Consider the following 12,951-nt stretch of genomic DNA (forward strand, 5'->3'; position numbering starts at 1 on the left):
AGTTTGTTTCAAGGTACCTTTTCTACAATCAAGTACGTCGAACGGGGTTTAAAACCGGTCGCCTATGACCACGTTCATACATTTGTTGTTTTAGCGAATCAGAAACAATGAGAAAGTATGAGCATGTACCAATAAAGTTGGCCACTTTGTTGGCAAAGATTTATTTGGGAACGAGAATTTCGCGCGTTGCAATCGAATATGAACGATTGGGGTTATTCCATGTCCAGTTCCATGCCCGGTGTCCTACCATTGTCTGTAAACTCGTAACGCCAGCCTTGTTCCACGGATGAAGGAGATCAGTATTAAGTGACTATTTATACACATATTTATAAATCCTATATTATATAATTTTATACTATTTATATATCGTAGGTTGTGAAAGACGTCGAAGACTGAGTATTAAAAAGAAAAAAAAGAAAGAAAGAAACGAATAAAAAGGATGAGTGACCGAATCACGCGTGGGTCGACGCGACCCAAACAACATAGTCAATGATGAACTAGTCTCTGAGGCCTAAAGGCTGTGTTGCAAGAACGGGCTTTTCATAGAGGGGTTTTGTTTAATGGTGCCTTTCCGTTTAAGTACAATACTCGACTATAGAATAATCGATATTTCGATGATATATACATATATAGAATATAATATAATAAATAACGTATGTGCCCGTGTAATAATGTAACCATTGTGTGAGAACGACGGTCCTCTTCCACTGGCAACGCGCGCACGAGGCCGTCACAACTGTAATCGATCATCGATCTTTCTCCGACGACACCCGAGCGCATTCCGCCACCTTCCATGTAACAGCCGACCCTTTCTGCCCAGCGTTGCGAGGCGTGTCCGATCAAGGCGAAGAAAATTGAACGAATGAAAACGGCAGAGCGAGAATGACGAAACGAACGAGAGATAGAGAAAATAATAAATCTAAAACGAACAGGCGAACGCTGAAAAAAAAAAGAACGATAATAAAAGGGAGGAGAAATCGACGACAGGAAACGGGAAAAATAGACACGGAAACAGAGCCAAAGCGGCGATCGAATCACCGTCGTCGACCAGCCGTTTTTCACACACAACTCTTTTCTCTATTTGCAGATACAACACTTTTAACTCTTCAAGGCATTGAGTGCGCGCCGATTACGTGTATCGAGAAAGTTAATCTGTCGGACTTTTTCGAGAAGATGCCGTACACGTACACTAGCAAATGCAAACTGTGCGGTCGGGTTGTGTCCAATCAAAAGAATCATTACTTGACCCACAATCCAGGGAATTACGTGTGCCCACTATGCGGGTGCCGGCGGACTCGACTGGATAACCTGAAAAGTCACATAAAACTGAAACATCCAGAGATACAGATACTACAAAAGTCCAATGGCACCGAACAAACTTAATTCTATACATATTCATGCGTTTCTTTACCCGTTCGTTTTAGTTGTTTTCGCGAGATGTCGGAAGCCATCGAAAATTCGGGACGCAAGTTGAAACGAGGGAGGATGCATGCGTCTTCGGTTTATTCGATTACTATGTTTCTCCTTCTGCTATCGTCGCTGTTTATCCTCGAAAGAGTCCAATAAAACGCTTAACTTGGTTAATTTCTAGGCAGGCGTTGTCTGCTGGAACGAATTCAGTGCTCTAGCTAATATGCTATTTGATTTCTCAAAGGAGTACTATTAACGATGACATATATTTCTATCTAATTTTAAAGCCCTTTAATTTACTAACTGCCACAATTTTCATGTCAATATTTACATCGACATTAATTCGGTTTTACGAGTTTGATTTTATTTTTTCATGAAGCTGCTTTCATTCGATCAAACCTTTAAAAATTGCCGTGAGTTGAATTGCTAAGAGTATTTTAGTGTACAAAGTACGTTATCGAGTTCACAGTGTTTAAAGAAGAAAAAAAAAAATTCTTCCCTCGCTCGTTTCAGCTAGTGGTACGTAGGCGTTCCCAAGCTTTCGATGGCTTCCTTTTTAATGTATTTAACTATTGTTTCCATGCGATCAGATATCGCATCCTCTTTCGTAATTTTATTGTTCGTCGCTTTAAAAACAAAAATGGAAGTTAGGAGCGTCGTCGAACAGCGTAGTCCGAAATATTTCGCCGGAACGGCCATGCTAGTCATGCCTCATGCTCGAAACGCGCAGCTTTACGACGGAACGATCCACGGTATCGGCTTGCGAGCGCGCTGCGTACTTATCAAACCGGCCCGAAAACGCGGTGAAATTTGCAACGGTTCGATCCCTCGTGTCGCTCGCAGCATTATTGCACCGCTCAAGTTCCCGTGTCGCGACGGATAAGCGGATTTCGCGATTGACGAGCGTGCAGGAGTCGACGCGTTGACATGTTGGCCGATTAAACCAAGATCAATCGGAAAACTAGAAACAGCTCGTAACTCGTCCCTTATGTTCGGTGATCGATCCTGATGGAAAAGTCGTTCACGGCGCGCTCAAACTAGAAATAGCTTCTGTAACGTACCATCCGCGGGATTTCTTTTTATCCGGCTCGTTGTAAGCACGCCACGATATCCACGCTGAGTGAGTGGGCGTGTCTTCGAGTGGGCGGGAATTGAAGCATATTATCAGCCAGTGGAGCGATCTCATAACCGATTTGTAAGTTCTGCGACTATAGGAACATAATACTGTATATACTATACATTCTGTAAGCAGTGATCCTGGTGTCGATATTTTCTGTAAATTGAACTAGTCCATTCACAGCTGTTCTTACTTGATAGTAACATAAATCGATGTGCTCCTTTCTGCTAAGGGAATAATATTCTTTTAGTTCTACACCTTCTAAACGTTTCTCCGGGAGGAAGCATCTCTGATTCATAGCATCGAGTCTGTGAATAACTAATTTTTATGCAACGTTAATCTTACTAATGGCGACACCGCTTTTGCGGATTTTTCCCTCTGAAATTAATTTTTACTAAATGGAAATTAATTTCTGGCAAGCAGCTCGAGCAGCGGTAAACCCTCGAAAATTTCATGGAGCGTTTTCTTAGCTGCGACGTCTGCCCTGTAACATTATTCATCAGACCGGCCTTGAAATGAGCCAGTCTTTCTCTCTCTCTCTCTCTCTCTCTCTTTCTTTCTCTCTCTCTCTATCTATCTATCTATCTACTTATTTCAGCCGTAACTGTACGTTTTGTCGCGTATTCATTATTGACCGTGTGCCAAGGTACCCCGATGAATTCCGTGAATTTCTCGCGACATTCGCTACGGTGTCCCCTTCAGCCAGGCGTCGTCAGAGCAGACATGTTGTCACATCCCGGCGGCAAGAAGCTACTTCGCACTGCCGAGACTGCCGTCGACGTTTAAAGTCGGTGGTACGGTTATGGGCTCGTACATTTACTGCGCGCGCGGCAACGGTACGACGAAGCCAAATGGAAATTAGTATAACGAGACTTTCTCCGGTCTCGGTCAAAGGGCGTCTCATGGTTAACGATAAAAAACGTTTTATCGTTTTGCGTCGGTCCATGACGACGCGGCACATCGGTCCCGTCACCGTTGCATTTAATTACATAGCGCTCCCTTCATTAGCGTAATTATTCTTTTTCCTTGCGACCCTCCGTCAATCGATCTACGGGAACCCATCGCCACTGCTCTTCGTCCTTTTTACGATACCATCGAGGCATTGGTCGGCGTTCTATGGAAGCTGTCTCATGTAACTTGCCGACAATTAAACCATCATCCGAAAATTTCGGTAATGCCATGCCTTTAGAAATCTTCGCGTCGCACCGTACTAGTGGACAAATCTTTTGAAAAATATTTCCTGGCATTGTAGAAGTAGTATATCTGTTTAGTATATTTCGAGCTAGAACTGTGTTCAGTAAAATAAATGAAAAATCAGCGAAAGAAGTTCACGAAATGAATATGATTTTCTGTGAGGAACTTCTTGTTGACTCCGTGTCCTGAAAAGTAGCAATTTACTTTTGGCAAGCTATCTTCCTTTTTAGATGCCGTCAGATGCCAGTTTTCATTAATCGGATTAGGTTCTTCTGGTATCTGGTGTTGAACCGAATTACTGATACTAGGCCGTGAAGCTGTCGGAATTTTAATGAGACTGATTCTGTTCCATCATTGGGTATTACCGTTCTGGCTGTTGGATCACAATATGTATATTCATAAAATTCAGATGGCGTGAAATATCGATGGTCCTTTCCGTTTCAATTCTCTGTTTCATTCTCCAATTAGTCTGGTTTCCAGAGGCGCGTAATGACTTCACAATCCACGCAGAATTAATGTTATCGAGGCTGAAATTGATCGACAATTTTTCTTGTCGCGGCTCACTTTGATGTAGGCAATCAGGGTTCTCAAGTACTCCTTTACGAATCCGCTTTGTTGAAACTGTCGAAGCTGTTGCAGATTTTTTTACTCGCTACCGTAATAACTCTTTCAGCCGAAATTTTCCCTCCGTTACCGCGTAAGATCGGATTTACAAAATTTCTGCCCGTCGATGGCTTTTCGCACGCCAGCGCGCGTCTATAAAAATAAAATCATTGCAACGAGATAATTTCATCGAAGTTATTCGGACGCAAAAGCAGAAAGTCTCTTCCAATTCTAACGTCTGCTGTCGCCCAGAATCGAGCGTTTCGACCAATAAAATCTCGCTCTATAGGACGGCCCCCGTTGTCCACCGAAACTGATCAGTCCCGGCGCAAATTCATAACACTTTTCCGGCTCCATTCAGCCAACTCGTCGGAACAGTTTCCCGTCGGTCGATTTCTTATTCTCGATCGGCGTCCATTTTCATCTCGAGCGCTTTTCGCTCGACCGTTCGCTTCCGATACCATTATTTCCGCCTGGCGGAACATTTCTTTGGTTCTGTCGCGGATCCGGTATTCGCGCGGAGCATCCATCGATCTCGAACAAAGCAGCTTCGGGGACGAAACAGCGTATTATAGCTCTCCACGGTTCGCGGGGATATCGGTTGTTTAATATTCCCAGGTGGGCAAGGGCAGGGGTGGCCTGGCGACTGGAAGACGATCGGAAAGATGAGAGAAGGAGAGGGGAGGAGAGAGAGAGAGAGAGGGGAAGATGCTGAGAATCCGCGGGAGCGAAAGGGGTAATGCTGTAGACCAAGAAACTCTCTGGCCGCCGAAGAGGGAGAGGGTGGGACAGGTCCTTTTCACGATAAGCTCCTTAAAGGCATATCTTCTCGCCCTTATTACAGGGCTGTGCTTCACGGATGAACGGTTGAAGTAGGAGTCGACTGAGGTGCTCAATAAGAGGATCACTGGGTAGAGCTGTACCTACTGCAAAGAGTTTCGTTTTCTCGAGCACGCGACAAGAGGCTTTCGCCTTTCGCCACTCGCGTTCCCGCTTTAAACTCCGCTAGCTTAGCCAATGGAGGAGAAGAGTCCCGGATTGTTGCTTCGAGTTGCTTCGAAACTAAACGTACTCTCCGCACCTGGCGGACAGGTAGCTTGTCGGAACTTGCACCTCCGTCCCGAAGACTGTGCACCGTACCTCCTGCTCTCTTGCTCCGCAAACGGTCGCAATAATCAACCGACGAAGCCCTTCTATTCGAACCCTGGTTCCAATTGGATGTTCGGGAGAACGGATCTTTTCGCACTCCATACAGTTTCATCCAACCCCCTCGGCAGCGGCAGCGGCGGTGGCGGCGGCGGCGTCCTCGTTCTCTCGGTTGCAACCGGGTCGTTTTCGCGCGCCACGCTTGTGTACACGACAGTTGGTCGAAACGCTTGTTTTTCGAAGCATTAACAAGCCGCCAGTCGAGTCCCGTATGCGCAGGCCCTCGACGTACCCTCGTGGAAATTATTCTCCGCCACTGTGCCACCCCTGTACGCAGCGAGAATATTTTCACGGTGCTGAGAACTTCTCTGAACTTCTCGGACTACGCGTGCATTATTACTCGTCGACTTGTACGGAGAATGGTTTTTCTAAAAAGCCCGAGAGCCTTATGGATTCGTAGAGAATGTCGGAGTTAGGGTTCGGAGTCCTGTCCGCTCGATGCATACGAAGCATGGTCTCATACCTTAATACACGTTCTATTTGCTCCATTTTGTAACCATTATCGTTGCCTTCGGGTATTCAGAAAAAGCTGAACTGCGTATTTTTGTAAAAAAATGAGATAATTTAACGAGATTTTATCGTCTTTCTCGTATTCGCGTTTGATATATACGCGAAAATATTTCTAGTGCAGTTACAAGGGATCTTTATGGGTTTAAAGCTCGTAAAAAGGCGACCTGAAAACGACTAAAACGCTATCAAAACTGTTACTGCCAGAAATGAAATATTGCTTAATTTTAGTTTCTTGAAATTCGTCTATAAACCTGGGAGTTTCCATGGATATAAGTAGTCTAGTGATAACGAGACTTCGGGACTTAATCGTGCATTAGTAGCATGTGAACCTCTTCCAAAGTTTATAAAACGAAAAGTTTCATAAAGTTGTATCATTGTATTTTCAATTTAACGAAACGACTGGTCGAAGGGGGAAGAATTTGATTGGTCGTTTCGAAATGAGGAATGCAAAGTTTATTTTAACTACTTGAGAATTACTGCTTCGTTTGCATCAGCTATCTCAACCATCCATCCATTCAATGGTGTGAAGATATTACGTGTATTTTGCAATAGGAAATTTTACGAAACAAGTTTCGTCACCGTAGCATTGATTAGAAAAATATAGCCGATAAAATTCAGCGGTTGAATATCCCTCAATCCTGCAGTTGGTTTATTTCAATTTCGGTCTGCATCCCCTTGTCCTCGATCATAATTTAATCGGATTTAATACAGTATTTAGCCACTGCTAATCTCTTTAGATTTCCGCGTCATTTGAATCCCGAATTATTCAAATGGCCAGGCATTACTTGTGCGTCCGGGGTATTCGGGCTGTAACGTTTGTGTAAACTGAATGTTTGCGCACTAAAACGTTCGGATAATATGAAATTCAGATTTAAACGCGTAATTCAAATTTCCCGAGGTGGGCTTATCTTCTTTGTGTCTCGCGCAGTGCCTACTCTCTTGTACATTGTGCGCAACCCTGAGCGAATGATTCTTTGTAACTGCGATATAATAATGCGATATAATCCTTTTGTGCGAGTTCTGCTTGGGAGACAAAAGCTTCGGAATCAGTCACGATGCTTTCTACGAGCACCGCTGTACTTGCTATCAAATTTCTACGTACATCCAGTTATTTAGGACGATTACGTGCGAAGCTCGTAGATTATAGAACGTCGATCCGTAATTTCATATTCGTCCGGCGTAGACAGTTCGCCGAATAGAATTTCTCTAGTCACTTTATATAGGATCGTTACTTCCCAACACTTTCGTACGAACAAATTTTTCCTTTGTTCTCTTTATGTATCTCTTTACGGGAGAATCATTCTTATCGCTCGCAGAACTTCCGAACTTGAAAACTTCTCGAAACTCATTTTTCTTATTCTGGCTGGTTATACGATCGATTGACTCTCGTTATTGGCTCCGGTATAAAGTTCCTTTGATCGCGGCAAAATGGATACGTAACGCGAGACCGGCATTCGAAAGTACCTCGAAAGCAATTTATAGATTCGGTGTGTGGGACGGTGGAATTATATTTAGCATATCATCATTTGTTTCCATTTCCGCCCGCGCGGAGAAACGGCACTGCGAGAAAATATTTCAGGACAACTAGAACGTCTTCTAAAAAGCACTTAGCTGGCCGTGTACAGCTAGGATTCATGTACTTCCTTTCCGTTTCGGACGATTTACTACCCCTGGAACCAAACTGCCGATCGATGAAGCAAAAGAACGTGTTATTACATTTCCTAGGTAGTCCCCCCGGCTATTCCGCCAAGAACAATGGTAGCTCGGTAACACTCGTTACTGTTCGAATCGATTAGAGAATTAGTGGCCGCTTCCACCTTCCAACAGCGATCTCGAAAATTCTCGATTTTTCTTTGGCCGAGTCTGTCGAAAAACACGGGTCGCGGCCCGTCATAATTTCTGGAAAGTTAATAACCGTCTGTCGATAGCCGGCAACCTGGTAACCGCTGCAAAAGAATTCTTGAAATCAGAGTTGTCGATCGATGAAATCGTCGAGTGCGATTTCGACTCGAACAGAGGGATAGGCCGTGCTACCCTAGGAAGTAACACTCGGCCAAGCCGTCGCGTCAAAAAGTTCGTCCGGTCCGTGTCATCGTAACGTATCACCTGGCTGAAAACGAGGGGGAAAACATCCGGGGGTTGGCTCCCTAGCGTCGCCAGAGAATCGTCGCCCTCCGAGAGGGAAAACTGGCGTCCCGAAACAGTTGCTGTGACAGTTGCACGGTTGTTCCACGTTGAATCCGCGCGCGCGCGCACACACACACACTCGTACACACGCGCGCCACACACCGACAGGCAACCAGACAGACAGACAGACAGACGGGGACAGACAAAACACGTACATCTGGCTGGCCTGTGTGTGCACACCGGGAAGCCGAGTGCACCGACGGGGATAGAGATACATAAGAGAGAGGCCGGGGAGATACAGAACTCCCCGATCTTCTTTATCCCAGTTTCTCCATCCTCCTGTTATTCCCTCTGCATACTCCCTCTCTCTCTCTCTCTCTCTTTCTTTCTCTTACACACTGTCACCCTTTCTCTTGTTCACCCTTTGCCATCTCTACTATTCCTAGCCGTTCCTAATTCTACCGAGCAGTTGTGCAGAGAAATATAACGCGATGATCGATGTTGGTGTATGCAAATGTTGGTTCTCACATTGCAAAGATCGTTCGTTGTTGAGACCCGAAAAGTCCCTCGCACGCTAATCAACTTCCCACCCTCTCTCTCTCTCTCTCTCTCTCTCTCTCTCGCTGTCTCGCTCTCTCTCTGTTACAGTGTTGGCCAGTGGTGGTTCTCACTGAAGAGAGAGGGGGTTGCCCCGCAAGGTCAGGCAGCAGACTCCCAGCTGCCGTGCTGGATGCCTCCGCCCTTGCAACCTTCCGAGCCGTGGAATGCTCGTGCAGGGAAGACGGGCGGTGGTGCCCGGTGGTAGTGGTACTGGTCGCGGTGGTGTTGGTGTTGGTGTTGGTGGTGGTGGTGGTAATGGTGGTGGAGGTGGCGGCGATTATGACAATGCGCGAGCCATCGGTACGATATATTTGTCTGGACACACGGGGACGATTGTCGTTCGCAACTGGTACAGCTGCCTCCAGTTATGACTAGTCGGTTAGTAACCGATGGTACCGCATAAGATCGCAGAACTGCCACTGTGCTACTTTAACTGCCTGTTCCCGTTTCCACCCCGAAGTACGAGGTCCTTGTTGGGAACTAACGTTCGTCTACCCCCTCTAGGACCCCATTCACCAGGGACGATCGAAATTTGGCGACCCATTTCTCGGATTCATCCGTAGCTTTTCTCGATTTAACAGGTCATTAAGTACGAAACAAGACGTTTATATTAATAATACAATATATAATGCGCGCATTTCATACTTATTTACCTAATACTATAAAGACCACGGTAGATCGTGGACGAAGTGTGCTTTGTGCTATATCCCTATCGTGGTAAATCGTAACATTTATGTTAACACTTTCGGTATTTATTTGAATATTCCGTGAAATCGCAGTTATTTATTTAATGAAATTAAAAAGTTCAGACGGTGCAGAGTACTTTTTCAGTCTTCCCACAGTTTGCGGATCTTAATCAAATTTGTTGCCCTATTGCATTTGCGAAACACGGCACTCAAAGTAGTAATTGGAGAAATTTTAGATTAACAAGACTTTTCGTTTTATTTTAAATAGAATGACGGGATTACATAGAAGCATTTTCGTTCCATTAGGATCCTTACAAAGTAGTTTGCGAAAATGAGAACTTCTCCGAGTTTTCACAATATTTACTTTCTGGACAATTTGTACACTGTTGTATATATATCTAAGTATTTTAATTTTCAAATTACCACCAGGATGTACTTCGTAAATCTGTTTTATAATCTCAGGGTATTACGAAACTTTGCAGACATACCTATAATACCACAATTCTGCATATTGTTATTGCCAAAATTCATTGAAGTTTCCCTAAAGAATCTCGCTAAAGTTACCTAGAATCGAAGTCACGAATGCAGCTAAAATGTACATACGTAACCCAATCTGCAAAGTTTTCTAATTATTAATTAATAACGATTACCAAAGTACATCCTCCATGCAGACCGAGAAATAGCTACGATAATTTGCAAGAAACAAAGTTTTTCCAGTAGCAACGTGTAACGAACACATTTCACTTTGTCCCCCTTGTTCGACAAGAAGCACGCTGTTCCTCCTTTAGTTCACTTAAAATATAGAAAATGTATGAACGTATCCGGGATATCGGTCGCCAGTCCAGATGTCAAACGTATGCGAGATTTTATCTGTTACCCAGACAAATCCTATCGCGTTTTGTTTTTATAATTTCTCATGTGGCTCGTGAAAGATTCAGTCCCCGAGACAGCAACATTCGATGGCCCCGTGTTAGATATTGGTTCTGTCTCGATTTCAACGGCATCGCTCGTGGACTCTTTCTATTTTCGTGTATGACTTACCCTGCTGACGTTCACAGCGTATAAATACGTTCGAAAGCATTACGGAAAAGATGCTCCGTCGATCGCAATGATCTCGTTCCTGGGGAAGTATAATTATAACGCCAGCATGTAATTGGATTCAAGTAACCGCGAGCTATACTTCCTGGGATACGTGGCGTCGCCCCCTTGGCAATGATCATTTTCCTTTCATTCGAAAATGAAAGAGAAAACATTTTTCGCGTCGTCCTCGTGGTCTTTCGAAATTGGCGTACGAAAGACTATTCGAAGTACAGATAGATACGGCATTTACAATTAAAAAATATATAGTAGTATTTTCTTAATTCGGTTAGGAGCAGATTCAAGGATTTTAGCATTTTCCCGAGCCAAGGGAGAATAGTCAGAAATGATCGGCCCTCATCAATGGCTCTCCTATTTCACCGAACGAAGTTCGATCATATCGCTGAAGGATATGTGATTCGAAAAGTCGTATATTCAGTTCCGTCGTCAAAGGGGCTCTCCGCTTCCGAAATCCGTTGAACAAATCCAGCGAAATTTGTGATGACCTCTTGCTGGCTTGAAACTTGGAACGGTTCCGGGTTGGTCATTCCGTGGGCGGTGTCTGCTTCGTGCTTTCTGCACGCTCGCTCGCTCGCGAGTCTTTTCGAAAATGTTCTTCCCGATCGATCCGCTGGAACGCCCATTCGAAAGAGTTACACGTGTACCTGTGACGATAGAGTTGGCGATGTAGGAAACTTGGTCTCGATTTAGAAGCCACTTTTGCCTAGATCCTCCATGCGATTAAACGTTCTTATCGTTTCAATCGATCCTACGCGGCGAAGACGACGTCGACAATATCGTACCGTAGAAATTCGAATGTTTTTCGAATTCTGTTTTCGTTCATCGCAGCAACATCGTTGCTTTGTATTAATTGTGTTATTAAATTGTCAACATTACGGCGATCAACACACATTTTTGGAACGCTTGCTCTAGAATTCTTTGATCAGAAAGCACAGAACGTCTCGGATTCGCTCCGCAAGGTTTTTAATTAGAAAGTTTAATTGCGCTAAGAAGCGATCGTTTGTAAATGAATCGATTGTAAAAATGGTTCTTTTAAATAGTTTTGCATTTCTGCGCCAATAATTATGCTGTTGAAGTCTTGGACATGTGATCAGTTTTCGATGTTTCGTTACACTTAATTAAAATGACATAATCTTAAGAGTGATGAAAAATCAAGCATTCACTCTGCATTGTTAAACAAATATCTCGGAGAAACATTCGCAGCAGTTTTCGAAGAGTTTCGACTTTTCTCGAAATGACGCAACAATTCTGTACTTTTGACAAAGTAGATCGTTATCCGGACATTGGATGACGAAATAATCGAGAGGATGGCTCTGCACAGGCGCGAAGGTGTCAGTCAATTTTCGAATACCATTTGCCTCGATAGTAACGGGCCCATCGACTTCGAAACACAATTAAGCTCCGTATCGCGTGCATGAAGCAGGACGTTGATTTATGTTGCTCGGTTCCTCGGTGACGCGTCACAGTGTCTTCAACCGGAAACGTTTGCTTCGACCGAACCACCCTCTCGCTGGTTCATCTCGAATGCTGCCACGGGAACGCGAAGCGATCTTGCAAAATCGCTTCGAACGTTTCCTATCGGAACCCTGGGACCCTGAGCTTATATGGGACAATCGCACACACACGCGCGCACGCGCGCGCGATTTTCTTGACTTCAGCTCTTATCAAGTCCTGCTATAATACGCGGGCAATAAAATACGCAGTTATCTACTCGTGGAGAAACAGATTGCCGTGAACGACTTTTCCTACCCAGGACACATTGAGCAAATTTTCTTGACTTCAGTTTCTAGGAAATCTTGCACTGTTCAATTTTGCCGGGAAACATTAAACGACCTTTTCGATTCGTTTTATAATCGATGGACGGTTTTTATCAAAGTATAGCGAGCGAAAATGAGTAAAAAGATGAGTAAACCCTGCCTCCTTTTCGGAGGGATCGATCGCCGCGAAGGACCTTTCTATTCCGCGAGAATCGCGAGGCCGGATTGCTTGAAATTCAAGCCGGTGTCCGCGAGTGGAGGACCGCGAAAATTTGTGGCCTATGCGCCGCTCACAGTCTTCTCTATGTGTTCCGTATCGAGAAAACGATGGAAAACTGAAAACGTGCCATACTATGCTTGTCTATCTGCACCAGCATAGATTGATTTAACAGCCCACAACTACCGGAGATTAACCGCTTTGCAATTATTGCCGGGCTAACACGGAGGAAATACCGACACACACAAACGTACACTCGTGCATCACGCGTACACACACACACACACACGTACACACAGAGAGAAACAGATGCGTTAGCAACATGCTAGCAACACGCTATTTTTATTGTATCTAGCAATTAGAATTCCTACATAGTATACAATATAATAGGTGGTAAGCGACGAAGAGCCGGAAATATATATATAT

At 44.4% G+C, this 12,951-nt stretch overlaps 1 protein-coding gene across 7 annotated transcripts in view; it reads left to right on the forward strand.

Annotated features, from left to right (window-relative positions):
- Window positions 1-12,951, forward strand: part of LOC144472486 (uncharacterized) — a 79,326-nt gene that overhangs the window by 11,435 nt on the left and 54,940 nt on the right. The window contains exon 5 of one of the 7 annotated variants that reach the window (XM_078185662.1): window positions 1,088-1,722. The exons of the other annotated variants lie outside the window; for them this stretch is intronic. Within the exon in view, the coding sequence (XP_078041788.1) occupies window positions 1,088-1,383 (296 nt within the window). The 3' untranslated portion in view covers window positions 1,384-1,722. Of the gene's footprint in view, window positions 1-1,087; window positions 1,723-12,951 lie in introns of those variants that run through there. 7 annotated transcript variants of the gene reach the window in all.

This window comes from Augochlora pura, chromosome 1 (assembly GCF_028453695.1).
Source record: "Augochlora pura isolate Apur16 chromosome 1, APUR_v2.2.1, whole genome shotgun sequence".
Classification (NCBI taxonomy): Eukaryota; Metazoa; Arthropoda; class Insecta; order Hymenoptera; family Halictidae; genus Augochlora; species Augochlora pura.